Source organism: Pogonomyrmex barbatus, unplaced genomic scaffold (assembly GCF_055798465.1).
Source record: "Pogonomyrmex barbatus isolate J1 unplaced genomic scaffold, ASM5579846v1 scaffold1, whole genome shotgun sequence".
NCBI classification, from domain to species: Eukaryota; Metazoa; Arthropoda; class Insecta; order Hymenoptera; family Formicidae; genus Pogonomyrmex; species Pogonomyrmex barbatus.
Window position 1 is genome coordinate 2,837,367 of NW_028297098.1, and position 24,413 is coordinate 2,861,779.

The window sequence follows — 24,413 nt, forward strand, 5'->3', positions numbered from 1 at the left end:
TAAACTTCGGCTAAATACACGTATATCACAGTTATTAAAAATATAAAAGAATATTTTATATTTATCTACATGAAAGATATGTTATCATTGAATAAAATTTAAATTAATAGAAAATAGTTACCAACGTCACACATAACAACATAAACTTTCGGTACATATTACAAGCAATTTCCAATAGCACATACATAACAGTTAACGAAATATATAATATCATTATAATTTCTGACACTGATCATTTATAATCTCATTTGTACTTAAACACATTTGTGGACGCATTAGATTTTACATCAGTATTTGAACACATTCACATAATGGAAAATGCGAATGAAGGTATGGAATGAGACCGGTGTATGCGGATCCTAATAACCCGAGTGTGCTCGGTTATTCCCGATTTCACCACAACGATCAGATTTTACAAATGTTCTCCATTAACGCTCGGAATTTTCGTCTGTATATATATATATATATATATATATATATATATATATATATATATATATATAAAAGGGAGTGGAAATGTGTGCGTGTTCTCGTTTAAAACGGATACTTTACAGCACACAATTAAGTTAATAAAATAGAGATCCGCGTTAATTACCATGCGCATAGATATCGTATTACACCACACCGTAAATATCCATCTAATATTTATACCTCGTTATTTCGAACATTGTCGGAGCAACGGCGCGGAATCGTCGATGTATCGCGGACGCTCGGGAATTGTGAATGATGCGTCGTCGTGCCTGACGTAATCTTAACGCACCGGAAGGGCTAGTCCATCAGGGTGACGGGTGGTCGACGTGTAGGCATTGAATAAGCAGCGCGCAATCCGTTTGCGTGGGTTAAGCGCCGGATCTTGGTTGGAAATACACACGGCACGCTTCTCGGCACTGAAGTGCGCAAGTACGCCCGTATTAGATGGGGAGCTTGCGATGCATTCTGTGGCATCGCGCGATACACGAAAGCACCGTATGCGTGCACTGGTCGATGCGGACACTGTCTACTTGCAGGTGGTTGTCCCGCAGTTAAAGCGGCCAAGACGCGAGGTCGGCCAGCCCCTTTAAATTCACCCTTCATCTATCGCTTACCTTAAGTAGGGGAAAAGGATGCCTCTTATCGCGCTCCGGACCTTAACACGTTGCCGTCGAGTTTCTATTACGAAGCTGTTGTCGACGCTTTTCTCGTGATCGAGAGGAGCTGGGTTCAGACGGAAATTTCCAACAACTTAGCGAGTCCTCTTGGAATGCTCGACTATGCTTTATATTAAATTACACGCTGATCTTAAACTCACTCGGCTCGGAGTGAGACAGGCTACCGAATGGCGCGAGTGGCGCGTGGCTTTTGGTTACAGACAGGGAAAAATCCTATCTCAGGCATTTTACGTTCTTGCTTAACGAAAAGCTATTCGTGAAAGTTATTTTAAACCAGCATAACTTTGTTTAGCGCGGTAGCGTAACGTTTAAGGCACGATAAAAGCTAAACGATTCTCTTTAGTTGAATAATACGATATAAAGCGACGTCCCAGCAGTGAATCTTTTTATCAATTATCGGAGAATGAGAGAAACGACCTAACATCATATGCCACGACTGATATTCTATTGGCTAGTTCTTTCAAAGTGTCACGGTTTGATGAAGCCACGCGAAATCAAAGGGCAATTCAATTAAAGGTGTCCAACGTTCGTGATTTTCTCCGCAACCTATCCACGACCTATCCGCGCAATCTATCCTACATCGTGATTTACATCTGCATCCGATCAGAGAACCAGCGAGACGATCGCTAGTGTAGCCGCGCATGTTAAAAATCGTTAACCGCCGATAATTACTTTTATAGCTCAAGGGGCGAGTCAAGTACTCTTCTCTGCCCTCCCCTGGGTGGTACACGCCATGTTAAGTGTACATCGTACATTCTACATACGCATGTATGCGCAACACTACAGAAGCTGGATGAAACGTCAACAAACGAAACTACCAACCAACAACCGCCCCGGTACGTTCCGTACGTTCTCCCACTCATCTCACCCTCTCCTTCCTATATATCCTTTCCTCCTGTATTTTCCGACCATCCATTCTCGCTTTAGGCTGTGAGTAGAGGTTTCTGCTTGTTGCATCGACGGCCAGTCCGGCCCGCTCGGTTGTTCCGACGAGAGAGTTTTTGATTGGCTGCCCGTATCACAACAGCCCGCGGCTGGGCGTACATCGAAGCAGCATGAATAGTAAATTGGTTGGAATTGCCATGGAACGGGAAGTTTATATCCCTTAAGAAACGAGCCATAGGACGCGTGTATCCCGTTTCAAAGCATTATCGCACTCTTTGCGATCAACTGGGACGTGGACGCATCCTTCCTGTACGAACGTAAAGTCAATCGGCTTTGATATCAAACCGGTAACATGATTAGTATCATGTCATCCGGGATTATCCATCAAACTTCACGTAACGCAATTTGCGGAGTCTGAAGACCTTGACATAACCATAACATGATGAAAATGGATCTTATCATCGTATTTCATGGGTATGGTGTCAAGCAACGCTGATAATAAACTAAATATAGACTGGCAAATTTAGTCATGTTCGATTGCGATCATAATTGTCTTGGAAGTACAATAATATGTCAAATCTTGTGAAGCATTTTATAACCGACAGATTGAAAAAGGTTATTGATTGTAAATAAGATTATGTATTTCTATGCAGTTTCAAGCCACATTTTTTAACATATAGTGTTTGGAAAAAAAAATTCTTTCACAATTTTAATTCAAAATTGTATTCAGACTGTATTCGTGACTGATAACTAAACTGTAACATGACTGAATTTATGGATGAATATTAATATACATAAATTAATATATGATGAAGTTTGATCAGCCTAAAAATTTGGCCATATTATTGCCCCGAATTCTATATTAATTTAGATTAATAAACGCGGTCTTCTATAATCGATTTGTAAATCGTAACATTTTGAGCAATGACTATAAATTGTTCAACTAACCAGAGCATATCCATCATGCATATGCTTCATTATCATATATGAGCTGCATAGATGTACATCCTAAATATCTTGTTTATCCGTACGGATATGGCGTATACTAATTATCGTGACATAACGTATTATCATAATATTGTGATGTTAAACATTGGTCGTCATTTTGACTAAAGGTTACGAGTAATAGTACCTGTTCTCTGTTTAACAATCATGCATGATGGTAGTTTATGATCCTTTTAAATTGCTAATGACCGGAATTGTAAACGAGATGTAATTAATTAATTATGTATTGCAAGAGAATTACTTCTCTTGTCCTATTTTTCTTTAGCGGGATTATTATATGTCTAGATCGATTTTTTGATATTACTCGCACGATTTAACTAATCGAAGGACAAAGATGCTCACAACGCTTCACGAGCCTCTCGAACAGATGAACCGCAATTTCTTCTGCTCTAGTATCTCCGGGTCACTCTGACTTCCTGACTCGATAATGCGGTAAGATGTGAAACTTTCGGACAGAATACGAAATCCGCGCGTGATGGGAATTAAGAACGCAGCCATTCGCAATATGACATAAAGTCAATAAAGAAAACTGCGATATATCCCGTGAAAGTTAGTTCAAGGAATAGACAACGCACTTGTACCGTGTATTTCGTATTACAAATTGACGGAAATTGGAGGCTTTGTCATTTGTAGTGAGGTTGGGACCCTTAGCGTTGGTTTAAAGTCTTGACGTTTTTCGCTTCCTTTCTCTTATTCTATTTTCTTACCACGAGGTTCGAGAAATGCAAAAGTCACAAATAAACAAAGACGTATTATTAACGACAATAGATACAATAATCTCTATCCAATTGAATAAATCAAACTTAACACGTTTGTTATTGGACTTAACAATATTTTTGACAGTATTCCGATAGCAAGGACGCAATAGAGTTTAAATTGCTTTCAATTTTCTCAACTTACATTAGAAATCTTTCTGCATCTATAAAGCATTGATAACATTACTTTACCACAAATTGAGAAATTGATTTCATATAATTGGACAAATGTAATTAAGTTTCTAAGCTTTTTAATTTACTCAATAAGCTTACAATTTTAATGCTGATTTATCGATTTATCACGAAACATTAAAAGTCGATGTGGAAAGGACTTATATTTTTCATTGTCACTATATAATTGCTCCGAGTTCATTCTCAGTGACCCGTTTCGAAAGAGGTAATGTTCCAAGCCAGACTGTGGATGTTACATTGAATCCCGTAGGTTCTGAGAAGTATTGTTCTGAAAAGTACCCACAGTTGTTAAGATGTATTCCGCGCAAGAAGCAACGTATCCTGGTCATGCATCTCCTCTTGGTCGTGTGTACTAACAGCAATCGGTCGTTGTAAGATTCATTTGGTCGTTAAAACACTTGGTCTTTCCTATTGCGCGTCCACTATTCGGAGCTATTGAGAACAATCTGTCGTACTGATTATCCACGCGTCCCGAATTTTCCGTTTAAGTAATGAGAATACGATTCGATAAAAATATGAAAATATTTTTAAATTAGAATAAATATTAGTGTATATAAATATAATGCATGTTAAAATATGATTTATGTTTCAATCGAACTGCGTCGGTTGAACCATTTAGTACAGTAAGCCGGAATACATACGGAAATTAATATTGATAGGATTGTCCCGGGAATAATAATAATGGCTGTGTTAGTTTCCAGTATGAACTCTTCTGTTTAAATGTTGCACTTGGTTAATTATATTGAAATATATTTGAATATTGAAGTAAATAAAAGCGATTTGTAGACACTTTTAGAAAAATAAAATACATATATGATAAAAAAATATATTTTTATTATAATTTTCAGTGTGTTTTTTTAAAATAATATAAATTATGTTATCCAACTTACAAAATCATGCAATAAATTATATGTTATACGTAATTACAATGCACGATAAAAGATGCATTGCTTGCTTTTCCATGAATTCTCCATGATTCATTTGCTTGAATATTAAAGATATTTCAATACCATTCATTTAAACAATTATCATAAAATACGTTATATTATAACGCACATATTACACATGTGAGAGAGACTTATCTGATTGGTTAATTATGCTTTTTAAATCGTGCATTTAATAATAAAACATATAACAGCTTGACGCGCGGATTACCTCTTTGCTGAGCGATTAACCAAACTGTTTGGAAACATCATTGACGATTTAAAACGTTTATGTTATAAAAATTTAAACAAAATATATGATTGATATATAAGTTTGGATAAAAAATAAAAAATTTTTATAACGCATGTACTGACAGTCAACAAATGAAAGTAGTGTGACGGTACCGCGCTAAAATTAGATTTCCGTAGCCGAGATCGATCGAGTTTACTCAAGAGACGGTATACGCGTATGGCTGCCCTGCTTCAATCCCAAAAACTTTGACGATTATACAAATCGTGCCGATAAACCTACTTCGTCCTCGCGCAATTTCGCCTCCGGATTTCCGATGTAAATCGGCGCTCGTTTGTCCTCTCGACGACGTCTACTTCAGAACGATTCGGCCAATCAAGATCATACATCACTTTCAAAGGGCACAAATGCATGAAGCGAGCGTGTATGTTTTTACATATGAATCGACCGGGGAAAATTATTACAGCAAACACACGTGAAATATAGCACTATGACAAAGCAGAAATTGGAAGAGCAAACAAAAAGGAAAACAATTCCGCTTTAGATTAAAAAATTATATGTACTAATATTAAAGTCTGCAGTAAAAAATATATAGGCTTGCATCAACATTTGTGATGTAGTGTAATTTATATATTTTTATAATTATATATTTTTTAATATACACATGTTTAGACACACAAAATAATGTTGTCCAATTGTTCCAGTTTATAAAGCGGATACATTAGACAATATTATTGTTATGCATGAAAGAGAGAAGAAAGAAATTTGATAGTGTCTCCCTCATATTTCTTTTGTTATTCATAAATTGTGGATAACAACGTAAATTAATTGATGAGATGGGTACACGGGAAATTTGTCGAAATTTAGAATTATCTTAACATTTTTCTCTCGAAATCCGCTATGATAAAGCCACCGCGAACTAGACTATCCAGCTCACGTAAAACAGTCGCAATTTCGCGGCCATTTAATCGTGAAAGTGGTCGAAAGTAAATGATGGTAGACAAGCGCGGGGGCGGATAAGGCGGTGATTTTAGAAAGGGATGAGCGACGTAGGTGCGAGAACCCGCATGGAAAGATAGATCGCCGGAGACCAAGCACACGGGAAAAAGAGTGAGAAAGAGACTCAATGTTTGTAGTAGTAACTCGTGAGTAGTTGCCGAGCGAGTCACCGCTGCAACCACTAACCCAACCCCGATTCCTCGACCAAGCAATCACTACTATCAGCACCTCGAAACCAAGACCAATCTAACAGTAATACACTCGCTAGGTTAACGTGTTTTTACGAGCGTTTTTATCTCGTCGATAGCGTTTCCGAGCTCGCGATTGATATGACAATTGCACAATACACACGAACATACGTTCGCAATAACGAACCTCATTGCCATTTAGTCGAAATCCTTGCAATTCTCGGAATGTACACGTATCTCGCTCGTACGAGATGCTAATCTGCAAATATTTTCGAGTACGGTATTCTCTTCTTCCTTAGTCTTTTTCGTTTCGATATAATAATAAGATTGTGTTATTATAATTCAATATAATTCAATTTATTATGAAGAAAAGAAGTGATCACTATAATTCATTATAATTCAATTTATTATGAAGAAAAGAAGTGATCTGTATCATTATAAACTTTTATGCTGTCACTACAAAATTTGTTTTAACAATTGTTGTATAGGATATATAAATTCGTCACATATATATATATATATATATATATATATATATATATACTTGTCACTCTTAAATATTACTTCCTATTATCTTCTCTGGTGCAAGAAAGGAGCATAGTTAGGATCATACTGATTTTTACAAAGGAATAGTGGTATGAAGAACGTACAATTGAGAAACTGTGCACCATGCTGACCCATAGTAAAATAACGATAGTATGTAAAAGCCCGGCGTATAATTAGCCCCGCACACGAAATGAAATTCCTGAGGACTGCCACCTGCTACGAGCATACTGCACAGTTTGGCAGGATCACGGATCACGTTCGGAAACGGAGGAGCTGAACACGCCGGGTTTAGAAGGTCGAGGACGAATGGAGGTGTGCGGCGGGGGGTTGGCTGGCGGAGGATCGGTGGTAACGGAGGCAGCGGCGGTGGGTGCCGCTTGCGGAGGGTGGCGAAGGCTTGCAGAGATGCGGATCGAAGGTAATATAGGCACATAGGCGAAAGCCGAACGAAGGTGCAGAGAGAGGATTGGTTTTCCCGTTTCGGCGAGGCGGGAGACCATTTCGTCGTCGAGTGCGGAACGCTGTTGAACACCCCCGTGGCTCTTTAAACGCTCGGATCGGTTTCTCTCTTGCTCCGGATCGTTCTGTCTCTATTCTCGTTTCGTTTTCTCTCCGTACCTTTTTCTCGCCCTTTCTTTCTTTTTCTCTTTTTTCACGTCCGGCTTAATTTAAAACGGCTCACCTTTGCGTCTGCTTATCTTCGATTGTGTTCCTTGCACCGTTTATACATTCGATGCTCGATCCTCACAAAAAACCCGCATGGCAGATTATCGAAACAGTTCAATAGGATAGGATGATTCGCGACTGATTGATCACGTAGGAAAGTAATTCACAAGAAACATACAACGAGAAGATATCGGATTTTGCATCTACTCGTATGCAAATACGCAAATATCTCGAAGAAAATTTAATAATATTGTTGACTCGTCGGTATTGTTGACTTGTCGTAAATTAATTACAAGCGTTATCTCGGTTGAAAAGCGCAAAACCGCTTTCATCTTTGGTACCACGTATCATAACTGAAGCAGTGATCTATCTATATATTGTATTAAAGCTATATGTACATTCCACACTTCTAATTGCACGATTCCGTATGAGCGATATCATAAACCGCGATTTATTTGCATTCCAACTTCTGAAAATGTCTAGCGATAAAATGATCATCAAGAGGAATTGATTCGAATTGTTATTAACGTAGAAACTAAGAGTGTCTAAATATATACGTACGTATTAGACGTCTTTATCGGGGCCGCCAATCTATTAGGACAAGTCTGAGAAGGGAGAAAGCTCAAATTTATGCGACGACTACAAATCTTGGCTTGGCCCGACTCGGAGAGGACGAGCTTGCGAACCAGTCGAGAGAAGTATGAAGCACCAAGCTAGACTCGATTCTAGAGACTAACTCAAGCGTTGAATATCACAATGATCGAATACGACAAAAATAGATTAGAAATTTCTATGTACTTCATTATTAAAGATACTGATTTTCTATTTAAACAGTTATTTAAACAGTAGAAAATTTTATTTAAAGGTATATAAATTGCATAATAACAGTTATTTTATATTTTATATTTTTTATATATATTTATTAGAAATTGTGTTACAAATGTATATATATATATATATATATATATATATATATATATATATATATATATATACACATAATCATTTGAATAGGAATATTATCTTGAAACACAGAATAATGTAAATTTAAATCAAATTACATCTAAGCTGTCAATGTTTCTTATGTCAGTTCGTAACAAAATACATTAAAAACAATTAGAATTATAATATAAATTTAATAAGATTAATGATAAAAAATCGTACAAGAAATTCTAATATTTTTTTATTAATTATATTACTTAAGTGGCACAGTAATGCAAATAAAAATTTATATAAATGAGAAAAATATCAATGCGTGTATCATTTTGTATATAATAATTGCGACAGAGATATAGGAAGTATAAAACGAGAGTCATAAATAATTACCAACCATTTCGCATAGATTTGGATGCTGCTCAAACTTCAGTTTGAACATAGGATTCGAAGTAAAGCTTTTCCTCGGAACGAAACCGCCTATCCCAAGATTATACGGAAACTTTAACGGCCATGGTTACTCAGCTTTCTTGGCAAAGTATGGCAGTCGTGGTTTAGCTCGCAGGTTTATTAGTCTCGATAATGTCCCTGCGGAGAACACGCGTCTATGTTTACTGTTAGAGTCTACTTGAAGATATAGACTTAATATATATATATATATATATATATATATATACACTCTTACAACAAATGTATTTGCATTATACGTCTTCGTGTGAAACTTCCATTTGGAATTTATGCGAAATTCGTAGCATTCAAGAGATATTAGTTTTGATTGTATGATTCATACAATTTGCTTGATTCGTAATTTATTTCGTATATACTTTTTATGTAATTTTATAAAATTTATAGTATATAAATAACTTGAAATAAAAATAATAATACTTGATTATACTTAATAATAATTACATTTTTAAGTATTTTATGTATAACTAATGTATTTATAAAGATAAATTGTAATTGATGATTCTAATTGATTTTACTAATTCCTACTATTATTAATATTAATGTTACCATTGTAAAATAATTATATTAATATTTATAAAATAATTTTATTTAAAATCGGTCATACTAACGTCAGTATATTAGCGTCAGTATATCTTGTAAAGCGAATTTGTGATTCTGAAATTAATTTAATTGAGCTTAACTTAATTAAAACTTGATTGAAAGTAATGTCATTATAACGCTATACGTTTAAGTAGATAGTAAAAGTTATAACTTACACGCAATCTCATCGTGCGTCGGCTATACGGCTATATTGTCCATAAAAAGACGCATCGTACAGTTTATAGCATAATCTTGAGAGATAGGAGAAACTGGTCAGGAAATATCCAGTTTTTGTCATTATGAGGAGATCCATTAAATTGTCGTTAGTCCCATAGCGGCATAAGGATGTACAAACTATCGTCACAATGGTAAACGAGTAGGATAAGAAGAAAGGAGAAAATCCATTCAAACGTAGACTTCATTTAATGTAGCACATTTGTACAAAGCCCTCATGATCAAAAGCATTTGCTCTGCCATTCTTCACGTACCTTATTGTATCGCGAATTTACGCTTGACTAATACCTGTATCGAGTTCTCCGGCGTACAAATCTAACGTCAACCCGGTTTGGCTCATTTATCATTGAACGAAGCCTCCACTAAATCTCTCTAAATATTTTTTCTAACAGCTCTATTACAACGAAACCTCTATTTGAAAAATTAAATATCGAAAATTTGGAAATTTCTTTAACATAATACGCGATATGAGATGAGAACAACAATTAACAATTCTCAGAATTGTTGATGTATACTTAATTAAAAATTGTTACGTGCAAAGGACACTTTACTGTAAATGTTGCAGATAATTGTGATACTCATAATTAATTCTATAGGAATATATTCCGTACGAATCGTCGCTCTCTGCGTATTTTTTTTGCACGTGTCGTTTTAACACGGATATTTTGCAGGAGGATGATACGTCAGGAGTTAAGGCCAATAACAAAGAAAGAGAAAGAGAAAGAGAGAGGTGAACATAAACAAGTGTGTAAGTGTATTACAATCAAAGCAAGTTAGCTACGAACGTTATCTAATTTACCCTTTATTAAAAATATGTTTCATACTTTTTTCTTACTTCTTACCTCTTTTTAAATAATTATACTTTGCAACCTTTCAAATACCTTTAACATTATTATTATTATATTACTTATCTATGTTGTATTTATTACTATTATAATTATTAATCATTCTCTTATCTTTCCATTTTCACTCTTCATACTTGTATACATTGTTGCGTGGAGAAAAATATCAGCACTGCTATATATCACTGTAGCTGTAAAATATTACGATAGATCAACCACAAAAATATAAAGCAATTGTCATTTCGACACTAATTGCCCGTTGATTTAAAGTAATATTTTATCGCTCTAATTTTTCTTCGTATATACACAGCCGTTCTCTCTTTCGTCCATATTTTTTGAATACATTGTCACATTAATAAGCGTTTAGAATGAAACAATAATAATGTAGCGTATTATAAATATCACGTGTATATCTCAATAAATTTCATAATTTTTGTTTGTGAATAAGTGTAATTTTATAAAATTACATAAAATGCAAATCAGTTTTACAACGCAACAGTTTTATATTTTTATTCGTGTTTCGTCATCGAAAATATTGTCTATTAACAGTTTGCAAATTACGAGCGAGTGAACTGCTGTTTATAGTAAAACTAGTGGTATTCCAATAAATTGGTAGACTTGTATGATGGTCTTTTATGTACGTACATACATGTATACCGAGAGCGCACCTCGGAACATATGCACGTATATGCGTATGTAGTAACGTCGTTCTAATATTGTTAAAAGTATTTTTTTATGTCGTAACATTTTACAATACAATTTGTATACATTGGCTTTAATATGCATGCTCGTATACTTCCCCTTGTTTGAAAAATCTTATCGGATTTAACATATTCTAAATTGAATGGAAAGGGTATTAGAGGAAAACGACAAATAGAGAGAAAGAGAGAAAGGTATGATAAGAAGAGAATGAGAGGGGAATTGTACAGTGAGCAAGGTAAAAGGAAATCGAATCTTCTTTCACTCTTTTCACTCTATTTTTCATATTTCTTATTATTTAATTTTTCACTCTTATCGATATTTTTATGTGATATTTGGTTATTATCATTCGAGTCAAAGCTCAAGTTTCTTATGAGAAAAATGGGGCCGGTGATTGTATGCACAACATTTCTCCATCAAATTTTGTCCATGATATCCCATTCATATTTCGCATATCTCACATTTCATTACTTTCTTATACTACGTGCAATTTTTCTTAGTTTATGTGCACTTTTATATACGTGCACAATTTCTCATCCAATACTTTTCCTCTCATGTCCGCTGATGTTACTACTTTGTTTAAAAGAGACTAACAATAACTTTTAATTAATTTAAAATTATATAGTTTTATTATTAAATTATGTTTATTTAGCGTTAGAAGAGTTATCTCTACATACATATCTTTTTAAATTTAAAATTACACATATATATATATATATATATATATATATATATATATATGTACGTATATATAATTAAAAATTTTAAAATATATGTAGATAACGCTAAAAGAATATTATTTAATAACGAAACTCACATGTAAAAAAACACTAAGTATATAAGAAATTAATTATATAAGAAATTAATGTCGCATACATTTTAAAAAAAGCTATGTATTTCACTTACAATTTAAAGTTCGACGCTTTTGCTTTATCTTTCTTTTAAAGAATTTAATATTGTCAAACGTACACCCAAGCACTGGTATAAATATAAATCCATTCCTGTGAAGCTGTGGATAATGCAACGATAATTCAAATAGGAAATGAGCAAAGATTCGAGAGACGGGAACCAAGAAACCACCCATTTCAGTTCGTCCTGATTTACATAAACCACTAGAAAGTTACAAATGCAGCGTCAGTCCAAGCATTGATTATTCAGAAATCCACGGATGTCCGAGAATAAGAAAAAGGAGAATGGCCACGGGGACAGCCAGTGTCCACTTAGTACCCGCTACCATGAATTTAGTCGGGACGAATATTGGCGCGCTGCTAGGGTGACTCGTGCCAACGAAACTTCAAGTACCCGCGTTATTTAAGGGGGCACGAGATACGTACATTCGAGTTCTATCGTCGACCACTGGAGATTCCATCCGCCATAAAACGGAGAAAAGTGGAAACTTCCCTTTCCCGGGACAAGGAAAGAGAGCAAGGAGATATTGCGGAGATCTAAAGCCGTCGTCCTTCCTTTTTTCCATCTTCACTTCAGTGTTCTGCACCTTTTTTTTTTTACTTAAGGTCGGAACTAGCGCGTCCGGACTCCGACGCGGTCGGTAGAAAATTTCGAGTTTACCCCCGAATTTCTTGTTGATCTTTCATCTCCCGGCTCTCGGGAACGGCGAATTATCGGAAATTCAGTGAAGTAAAAAGTTACTAGATTCGCACGATAAATCTAGTTATTCGATCGCCAAGTGGTTCCTGCTAGATAAGAATAAAGTTTCACAGGAATACGCCAGAGTTGCCATTGACCTGACGTATAGAACTTCGATTTAGGCACGTTCGCGTAATCAGCTGCCTAATGAGCCGAATCTAGAACTACAGGCTGTTTCCGTAATGGCGGATCTTCGGCCAGACACGTCCGAGGGATCATAAATCACGGACTATTTGCGAAGAGCGAAAGTGACCTGACAGAACCAGCGAATTTGGATATTTTCTTCGTCGGAACCAAATTCTTGTTCAATCCGCAACATTGTAATATGGATCACAGGAAATGAAATAGTCGGTGGAAATTTAAAGAAAAATTTCTGCAGAATTTTTAGTTTCTGAAATATCATTACTACTACGCTCGCGTGCTCGATACTCGAAAGTCGAAAGCAGTTACTTACTTTTATTGCCGCGCGTAAACTGACACGTAATTTCTGCAAGCGCAGCTTTCGAAAACGTCGAACTTTAAACATATCGACTGTATGTGACTGCGACTATAATACGTCGGTAAATAACGTTTTCAGGACTCTGCCACTCGTGCAATCACGTTAGGCTTGGATACGTATTAAGACCTTAGCATATACGACGCATGAATCGACCACTTAAAATGGAAACGTCGAGAAAGTCATGCCTGTGGGGTTAAATTGGAATATCGCACACTCAGTGGAATCAAATCAGTTTGAATCGGTATAGCCCAATCTCCAGAAGAGAGAGAGAGAGAGAGAGAGAGAGAGAGAGAGAGAGAGAGAGAGAGAGGAAGAGGGAGGAATATTTCCATTAAAGTACTAAGAATTCGCAGAGAGGAAATAAGACCAGCGTTCGAAAGTAAACCGTCAATTATTCCTGAAAATTATAATTTCTCAAAAAGTTCTTGTTGCATTTCTGCGTCGAAATTCTGACATTTATAATACAATTTCATTATCATTATCAAAAAATGGAATAAAACAAATTTCAAAATTGTTCTTTATCAAAAAAGTTTGTAAGCCAAATATAATGAATGCCTTCTTATTACTTATATTCTTTTAATTTAATTTAATTTCAACTGTGCGATAATTATACAAAAATTAAAACATATGAATATATTGCGAAATTAATTTAAAAAATTTATTTTTTTCTATGGTGTTAATTTAATAAAAAATAAAATTTAGTAAATAATTTTTAATTAATTAAATGACATTGAAACTTGTATCGAACTGATAACAGCTATATTTATGTCTAACGATATTAATATAGATCGATATATAATTATTTAATACATTAGTTTACACATTATAAATGAAATTGTTAGCTTTACATGTGAATACATTATATATTACATGCCATATCGAAATCAATCAAAAGCATAGTGCGATAAATTTCAATAAAAGTACGATCGTATAGTTATTCTTTCACCCGGTATCACTCCACGTCCGTATCGACTTCATCTTCGCAATCTTTCTTTGAAATCTTTTTTTTCTCTTTCATGGAATCCGCTCCGTACGAAAACCATCGTCATAGATCTACAATAGCTCTTCAATTTTTCAACCAGATATTCTCGATATAACCGCTTCAAAACGTCGGGAGCAATTCTTCCAATCGATCCTCGATATCTTGAATCTCGATTTCTCCTCTCGCTTAAATCTCGAAAACTACGTCCACAGCGCGGACAAGTATTGACAGAGAAGCAGTGACAGCTCCTCGTGTCGCTTAAAATCCAATATAAAATTAATATTCCGCTGAAGGCAATTTATTACAGTTTTAAAAAGAGGATATGAGATATAGACCAGCATCTTCTTAAAATACGGCGTCATACATTATTATATGTATCTTGTGCCAGAATAAATTGTTTATGAGACGGACATTATACATATATGTTTATAAATAACTTTTGTTCTGATTTTTTTATCACTTATTCGCATACAATTAGTTTATCTTATTTATACGACTAAAAATTATATTTTAAGAAATCTGTCGATAAATAGATCGATAAACTACAAGAAAGAATTAATTCGTTTTTTAGAAAATTGAATTTTTCTATTTGACAAGTTTATTTGGTCATAACGTATGTGACGAAAAATTGCATGTTTTCTGAGTAGGATAAACCTACAGCAATTAGACAATTTATACAGATAGACATATCTTTTGCGTATGATGATATGATTTATCTGCATCTTGATAAAATGCTTGCAATTTAAAGATTTTGTAAAATAATATTATATACACATTTACAGTATAATATATATAATCAGATTATAATGATAAAATATATGATGTATAACATAAATATTTAAGCGCAGTCGTATAAAATATTTATTCTCTTATAATTACGGAACAATACAAATTATAATTTACACAAATTTAATAGTGAGATTATTTCTTGATAAAAGAAAATATTAGTCTATTTATTATATTTGACAAATTAGAAATGTTTAGAAGAAAAATTTGTTCATTTACCTTGATGCTCCTTTTTATAGTAAACCAGATTTTAAAATTATATGATTTATATGATGATATCATATTAGTCAACTATCGTACCGCGGTAACGCATTGATTCGTTACATTTTGTCGTATAATTCTTAGCTATTAACTTGCGAAACGACCGGCGATCAAAGGCGACAAAGCCGTAAAAAGTTCACGACCTCGCGAGCGCAAGAAGTGCAGATATTTCAATCTCTCTCTCTTTTTGCGAAATAAGCATTCTAGAACAAACAAAATTTTTTAAAGCCGACCATAGGCGGTGGCGGCAGCGGAGCCGGGCAAGCTGCGCGGACATTCCGGGAATACTGAGAATAACGTTCACCAGGCAATAAAGAGATAATGCCGAGCTTTGAGAAAAGAAGAGAACGTCCCTCGGTAAGTTCTTAACGGGACGTTCCGCCGTTCTGAGAACCTTCTATCCCCGAACGAGGCAATTACAGGCCGTGGTTTACCGGTCGCGTTTACACCCATAGCCTGCTTCTACCGTATAGGCTAAGCCCCCCGTACGATCGTAAACTTAGCTGACGGGATTCAACCTCTTTGGCATTGGCGTTCGATATCTCGAGGAGCTCTCGCGTCCCGCGCTCCGGCTACATCGTGAAAGCCGGTTGACCTCTTTCGTAGTATCAGTAAAAGTAATGCCGCGGAAGAAGAGAGAAGAGGTAAAGGATACGTGAGAGATCTATCGCGTTGGGGGGAAGTAGATACTTTCAATAATGGTTTTCCCAAGGCCCCACGTGCGTGTTGTTTCTTATATTGCTATCGGGATCGTATCCGATCGCCGTTGGATGTCGCAAACGGAATAATCATTACGCCGCGCGCTGATCGTTTTTTGATGAATGCCCATGTAATTCTATAATTCTCCGCTTGAACACCGCTCATTCTTTCGTACGCTAATCATGACTAGGAGCGAATAAAAGTTATTATGCGAATCAGCAATGACATGTGCCGTATTACTTGATAATAAAATAAACGTTATGATGGAACATCGCAACCAATATTTCCCGAAACATTTCCCTGATCAAGGAATAATTTTGTTGTCATAACATTTACAACGTTATATTACTAACATTTAATGTGTAATAACATCTATAAAAACAGCATCTCATTTTCAGAATTTTGATATAATTAATAGAGCTTTGAATTATATGCAACTGAGGAAAATTGGTACATTGATATATATGTTCTTGCATATACAATCCGAAGTAAACTTATTAAACTTCTCTATACAATTTCGAATTTTATATTTGTTATATTTATATTTTATATTTAAAAGTAATTAATCTACTGGTGTAAACAGAATCAACATCGAAAACTTCTAGCAAATGTAATCTAAAAATTTGCAGTACAAAACTCGTTAGCTCAAGTTATAATTAAACTTCGTAATAAACTATTTTTAAACTGTTTCACATTTTTCAATATTATATTGAATTGCAATATATATATATAAGAATTTCGTATAAATTTATGAGCATTTACCAGCAGTTTTCATTGTAAATTTACATTTTAAATCAAGAAAAATAAATATGTAACAACTGTTATTTAGAATTCATTGTAGCTGTGATTATTAACATTTGAACCAATTTTCTTTTAAAATTCTCAACATTTAATACAAGTGAATAAAAATTAAAGTATATTATTTTTTTGTCTTGTAGCCAATGCAAAGCCATTGACGTTTGATGAAGTTTACAATCAAAGCAGTCCGACCAACTGCACGGTATACTGCGGTGGATTGACTAACGGTTTGACAGAGGAACTTATGCAGAAAACTTTCTCGCCTTTCGGATCCATACAAGAAATTCGAGTGTTTAAAGATAAAGGCTACGCTTTCATCAGGTAAATATATATTTTAATGTTTATAACACAATATTTGCACCGTATTAATAAATATTTTTAGACATGTCCATTGATAATAAATTGGTACTAAACAAAGTTTACATTCATCATTAAATTTCAAATAGAAAAGTAAAAAAAAAGAGAAATATGTATTATAACTTTTCTAAAGATTTATCGCAGAAAATAACAGCTCTGGTTATAATTTTTTAATATAAAAAGCAAAAGATACTGACTGGTCTTATTGGTCAATTCATTAATTATTTTTTATGGTCTATATAACTTTTTTTTTACATACTTACAAAAATAGTTCTCTTAAATCAATCGACTTTATCTCTGTTCATTCAAATTGATTTTTTTCTGGACATATTTCTGAATTTGTAATAAAAAATGGAAATATCTACAAACTCTCAGCTAATTTATTTGACAGTGTACACTGATTTAAACAGTCTGTTTTTTTTTTATCTTATATATCGAAAATAACTTTAAATATTTGTCTATCTTTGCTAAAAATATATGTTGAAACTTTACTTATCTATTACAATTTTTTTCTAAATGAATATAGATTCATGGATTATTTCTCTATATCTTAATGAATCGTCGTAATTAAAAGTCGTTTTACTTTATCGCCGTTTAAATTACAAAATGATTTATCGATCACCAGGCTCCACAAAGAACACTTAAGGCCAATTCTCATGAAGAATTAAACGGAATTAAACGGAACTTTAGTATGAAACCCTTGAAACGATTTCACTGATTATATAATCAAAGTTCGTTAATTACCGAAGCTTTTTATTACCTTATAAAAACGAGAATCTAGGACAAAACTTTATTGTACTATCATTATTGTACTATTGTTATTGTAAATTAAATTAAATTCTAAATATTTTTTGACGATATGTTAATATTACTGACTTGAATAACTTTTCACTTATTTTCGCTTCTTGAAATGCTCAAGTATTCAATTTATTCGTGTAATAAAAATTTATTTAGTATATATTACGGAATTGTACATACATTTATTTTTATTTTTATTTTTATTTTTATTTAATTTTTATAAATAAAAGTATATTATTATAAGACATTCGTATAAATATACAGCAAAATGATAATATTAAAAAATCTATATTTAATTTTATCTCGAAAGATACAATTTCTATAATCAGTTGTCAAGAAAAGATATGTTGTTCTTATCTAAATGTATTATTTATCAATCATCCTGAAATCATTACGCTGGATTGTTATACATATATTATGATGATATGCTTATATTGACTACTCGGATAAATTTATCACAAAACTGAACAATCTAGCCTAAGACCAATCAGAAATCATCATCGTATGTATACAAAGAATACATTTGCATAAAATGATTGAATTTTGAACATGTAATACAATAGTTATGGCAAGACTTGAGGAAATTTTACTCAAAATTATGTGCGATGATTGGTATCAGTATAATGCGAGTCATCAAATGAGATTTTACGAAATATTAGGAAATCGCATGAATAGTGCATCAATACCTACCGTCGCTTGTGATTTATGGCACGAAACGCGAGAACATGTCGGGTCAATGGCAGCATGTCGGACTCATCAAGCTCGAATCGTGGCCATTTCATTAATCTACCCATTACATTCGCACAGATCATATATTTCAGTTCAACTTCCCATACCCGACGAAATCAACTTTATATATGTTCCAAAAACCAAAATTAATAAAAGATTGCTAAATTTTTTAATAAAAATCGTGTTTTGTAACATGAATAATTTTACATATATAAAATACACATATAAATAGAAATTAATTATTGTAATTAAAGATAAATTTTACGACATAGAGAACTGTGCTCATGTCGATATTTTCAAATTATAAGAAAAGAATTTAATACTTTAAGAAATCAGCTGAGCATTTATATCTAGCGAAAGCGAATTCAGCGCTCTACCTTAACGACAACGAAGGATCCTGACCTACCTCAGAAAAGACTGAGGCTGAGAATATGGGAAGGTTGCTCTAGAACAAACGATAAGAGAGAATACGAAGCAGAAACCTAGAAGGAAACAGGGACGGAAGAAGGATACAAAAAATCTTCTCTTACGTATCTCTCTCGCTCTCTCTACCCCTTACCCTTCCTTGCGCACACTGTTCGATATCCTTGTCCGATACGATAGCCTCTACCGTTTCGTACGTCTACCACAGTTCCGCCACCCCTGGACAATGTCCGTCGTTCAGATATCTTCCGTCTAATTGCTCTTCCTCCCTTCATTCTTTCGTAGCGTGGAACCCGGAAACGAATATCTCGGGATGACGTATGGACTTACTGCAAAGTATAACGAGGAAGCAAGACGAGAGGGTGGATAAGGGAAGGAGGTCTTTTCTTCTCGGGTGAAAGAAAGAATCTTATCTGCCGCTGGTTATCGCTCGAGGTCTTAGAGAGAGAGGGGGGGGGGGTTGCTGACGATGACCATCGTTCGTCCTACTCAACGATCGTGGATGGAAACTCGATGGATGGAAAGGGGCGAATTCATGGGCGAAGTCGCCATTGTGTAATCTCAAACGCGGACGTTAAAAGTGACCTAATCCTCGATAAATTCAATAATTCCTTGTCACGCTGCCGCCGAATTCATCATGCTCTAATCAGATCCTTGATAATCCTTGTCTTTATCCTTCCGAACAAAATCGATCAAATTTATCATGAAGTGACAAATCTTATATGAATAATTGAAGAGCGCTATGTATAGAATTAGAATTCTCATATTTAAATTTTTATGTAACAGAAATAAAAAAAAAATATTTGTCACGAAGCAACAAAAAACATTATTAACAAGCTGCGCAAATATTGCCAAATAAATTCAGCTCGCGAAATATTTTGTTCTTTGTCCTAATTTTTTAAATCCTGCGAGAAGAATACTACACTGAATACATAAACTATGTATTATGATACATAATAGTAATACATGTTTGTCCATCTAAAATAAATACTATTTAAGCAAATTAGAATCTAAACTTGCGTAACCAATGTGTAGAATTTAACATTGAATACCTATATCTGGATTAATCTAGATTCGTCGAGATTCACAATTACCGTGCTCATTCGTGCGCACAGTAAACTCGCATAAATTAAACTGCACCAGTCGCAGAGACCATTTCGTTAAGCTACCATAATAAGGTCCGGTTTAACTTGTGGAAGGAGTACCGTATTGCTCTGAACATTTTTCTTTTTGTACACCATCGGGTTGCAACACCAATACCAATATTGACGATGAAGGACACGTCCTAACAAATGACTTAAATCCCCTTCTCTTTCGATTTCAGGTTTTCTACCAAGGAGTCGGCAACGCATGCCATCGTAGCGGTACATAATACAGACATCAACGGCCAAACGGTAAAGTGCAGTTGGGGCAAGGAGAGTGGAGATCCTAATAATGCTCAGCAAACTGGACAGGTAAACGCTTTCTATCTTTTCCTTTTATCCGCTTTAAGGACAAAGACTTACGTCTTTCGACGTAAAATTCCACTCTCTGTATTCCCCAGCATTTACATTGCTTTCCTTGCTCGTATTAAATCGAAAAACTTTCCTACTTTATTTCGTGAATGAACATTAGCGCCGATTTTTCTTGAGATACAATGTAAAATACAAACAGTAATGTCACATCAGTGAATATGAATCACAAGAGATGCCGCAGAGAATTCTGAATTGCTTGAAAGAGAATACAGTATACGTTGACATTAATATCCTATCTAATCTTCAATGTCGGCGCGTGCGTCAAAGCGATGAATAGAGCAGATTCCTCGATATAAATATATGTAGAACTGAAGCTTGCTATTGTTATATGTGTCACTGAAACTGAATAGAACTGAACATTCGCGTCTCGAGGAAGCAAGAGTGTTCGAAGAAGGAAGTAATTACTATATCCGATCATACGGCCGATTCCTTCTGGTTTCGCGCGGCTAAAACCGCGGTCTTTGTCGGTATATCGTGTGTATGACTTGAAAGTCCGGCAAAAGAATAAAGGCGGAAACACAGAGAGAGAGAGAGAGAGAGAGAGAGAGAGAGAGAGAGAGAGAGGGGCGAGATTCCGGTCTATTCAGATGTCTCTCTTCGAAGTGTGTCGGACCCGGTCTCTTAGCAATTAGCTCCGTTAGGACGGGTACGTACGCCCGATCTGGGAATGGTAGCCGAAGTACTTCCCAAACCCTCTCGCACTCCCCGGTAGTACTTCCGTGCATCCATCCACTGCTACTCGGCCCGTGACATCGCTCTAATTGATCTCTATTCCCGTAACGCGCTTCTCTCGGGAGAGCCGAGATATCACGTTAGTACGTATCCTGCCATACCCTGTTCTCGTATTCAACGGAATCGAACTAGTTTGCGTGATATCCCGGTTTATCGTACCGCTTTAACGAAGAGCGTAATAGCTGCGCATTATTTCCATAAACTTGGAAGCAAAACTATCAAAAAATGCATGATTGCAGTAGTGTAAATATCTCATTTGAGTAATATAACTTCATCGATATTGTTTTCCCTTTTGATAAGCTTCGGAAAACAAAAATAATATTATTTAAATATTAAATTTTCGACAAATAAATTGCTGTCAAACGCAAAATAAATATTTTTGCGCGTATTATAAAGATCGATTGCACACGTTTGCATGAAAAGCAAACTGTATATCTGGCAAAAATATGTTATTTTGCGACTATTCGGCAGAATAATTTGATCTGATTTCACATTATGCACTAAAGTAATGAATGAGTTCACGCGAGGAACAGCGAAATAATAAGAAATAATTTACGTGACGGCAATGAAATGATCGCGTTGAGACTTCTCGCGTCGCCCATTTCAAGTGAACGACCACACAAATCTTCGACGGAACGAAATTACCATTTCTGACCCTATCGACATCGTTAAGCATAAAATCCAGACAATGTTCTTGCTCTTTTCTATTTCATTGATCTTTGTGCTCTTTCAGGCGTTATCGTCGGCGACGTACCCATACTACGCGGCGGCGGCAGCTGCCGCCGCGGCGGCGGCGGGTGTCGCGGGTGTCGGAGGCGTCGGTGGCGTCGGCGGTGCTGGACAACTGGGATACTGGTATCCACCCCAATCTTATCCTACCACAGCGACACAAATGCAAGCTGGTGGCTTTCTTCAAGGCATGCAAGGATACACCTATGGACAGTTCGCCGGATATCAACAGGCGCAATATATGGGGTAAGCTTTTCACACGAGATAAGTTTCTCCTTTCCGTAATCGAAGTTTTGTACGGCGAAGTTTTGAATAATCGACATTCAAGTGTAATATGAATATATCATATCTTCATCTTTTTCCACCGTCTACAGATTGTGAGACAATTCGACAAAGAATTTAAAATCGAAATAACTTTAAAACATTAATATTAAGGGGGCTCTTATTAGAAACATTTAATTATTCATAGTTAACATTTAATTATTCATAAGAATATAGCTTGGATATAGAGCTTGACTTTTTTTCACCAATATGTATTGTTTTTGGTAAAGTGGTTAAATTGCTATTTTAATAAAGCGGCTTATAGACAGTAACATATACTATAGTATTCCGATAAGTTTCAAACAAATTTATCGTTTAATGACAAAAACATATTAACAATATAATATCGTATGATGTATTCCCGACATTAATTATGTCAAGCAAAATATCAATGCACTCGTTTATTGCTTTATAAAATTATATAATTTGACAATTATATATTTCTTGACAATTATATATTTCTTACGAACACAGAATGGGCATGGGTGCTGTCCATGCTGCTGGCACAGCAGCAGGATGGGGTCAGGGATTACCTGGGGGACCACAGTTACCACCACACCACGCCACGACGGTCACGGCACCCCCAGGGGTGCAAGCCGCACCCCCGCCACCACCGCCACCGGCACAAATGATGGCCTACCCAATGCAACAGTTCCAGGTAACCATTATTTTATCTATCCCATCTGTATACGCGTGCAAGTGTATGCTGTACTTGTTTGTGTGATGTTCGTTGGCTAACACCCGAGTATTTCGCTTTTTACATACCTTTGCATCTTGCCCTTGTTACGTCCAAAAGCAATTTCGTCGATACCGTTATTGGCTTGTAAATGTTGCACGTGGAAATTCGATGCGATATCAAAAGGATTTCGAAGGCATGTGTCGACAGAAGAGTGCGCATAGTACATATTTTATATATATATATATGTATATATATATATATATATATATACATGTATATCGTCAGTGATCTTAGAAAACCTCGTAAACTTGATACTTGATATATCATTCGAGAGATAGAACATGGTACGCTTCACCAGAAATTTTGCACGAGTAAAACAGTAAACATGGTTACGGTAACACGTATGATATAATTAGCTGCACACATATATTCGGTATAATATTTTGGCTTGAGTTAACGACATTGCGAGGTTACGGGAGCAACCGCGATATGCTAATTTCAGCAATTTATACCAGCATTATTTATGATATATATGCTAATTACATAACATATGCAAATGAAAACTTGCATTTTCTTTAATTATATTGCAAAATCAAGATTATTTCCTTTTGTGTCTAATAAACCGCTTGTAATAATATTACAGGTATACATGCGCTATGCGCTATGCGCTATGTTATTAATCTTCAATTTCTCCGTTGATAATTTAGTCAAATTATTCATTGATCATAAATAAACAGAAATTTTATTTGTTTGCTTAATAATTAATGACAAATAGTGCTGAGTATAACTGAAATATGAATTATTATTGGGATCATATATGCTTATTAAAGCTTGAAATATTATTTTATAATTGGAATTGAATAAAAAATAGAGGAAACAGAGCATTTATTATATTTGTATATATATATATATATATATATATATAATTTGAAGTATAAATAAGATTATAATAAAAAATGGTAAGTATTTTTTTTACATCTTATTAATAGTGATAACGTCTTACCCATCTCTGTTGTGTGAATAAATGTATTTTTGGGTCAATTATAAGGACTGCATCTGTTTTCTCATTGACAAATGTGCTTTATGGCAGTCGTGATTGTATTGTGGCGATTGTGTGGAGAATGTTTGTAGAAAGCATGTTTAATAG

The 24,413-nt window shown here is 34.9% G+C and overlaps 1 protein-coding gene across 7 annotated transcripts in view; it reads left to right on the plus strand.

The window, feature by feature from the left end:
* LOC105425085 (nucleolysin TIAR) overlaps window positions 1-24,413 on the plus strand; it is a 397,755-nt gene that overhangs the window by 361,014 nt on the left and 12,328 nt on the right. For all 7 annotated transcript variants that reach the window (XR_016141366.1, XM_089085290.1, XM_089085291.1 and 4 more), the window contains 4 exons: window positions 17,125-17,305; window positions 20,616-20,745; window positions 22,271-22,512; window positions 23,062-23,245. Coding sequence is in view for 6 of the 7 variants with exons in the window: in XM_089085290.1 (XP_088941416.1) it covers window positions 17,125-17,305; window positions 20,616-20,745; window positions 22,271-22,512; window positions 23,062-23,245 (737 nt within the window). In the remaining variant the exon portion in view is untranslated. The remainder of the gene's footprint in view (window positions 1-17,124; window positions 17,306-20,615; window positions 20,746-22,270; window positions 22,513-23,061; window positions 23,246-24,413) is intronic.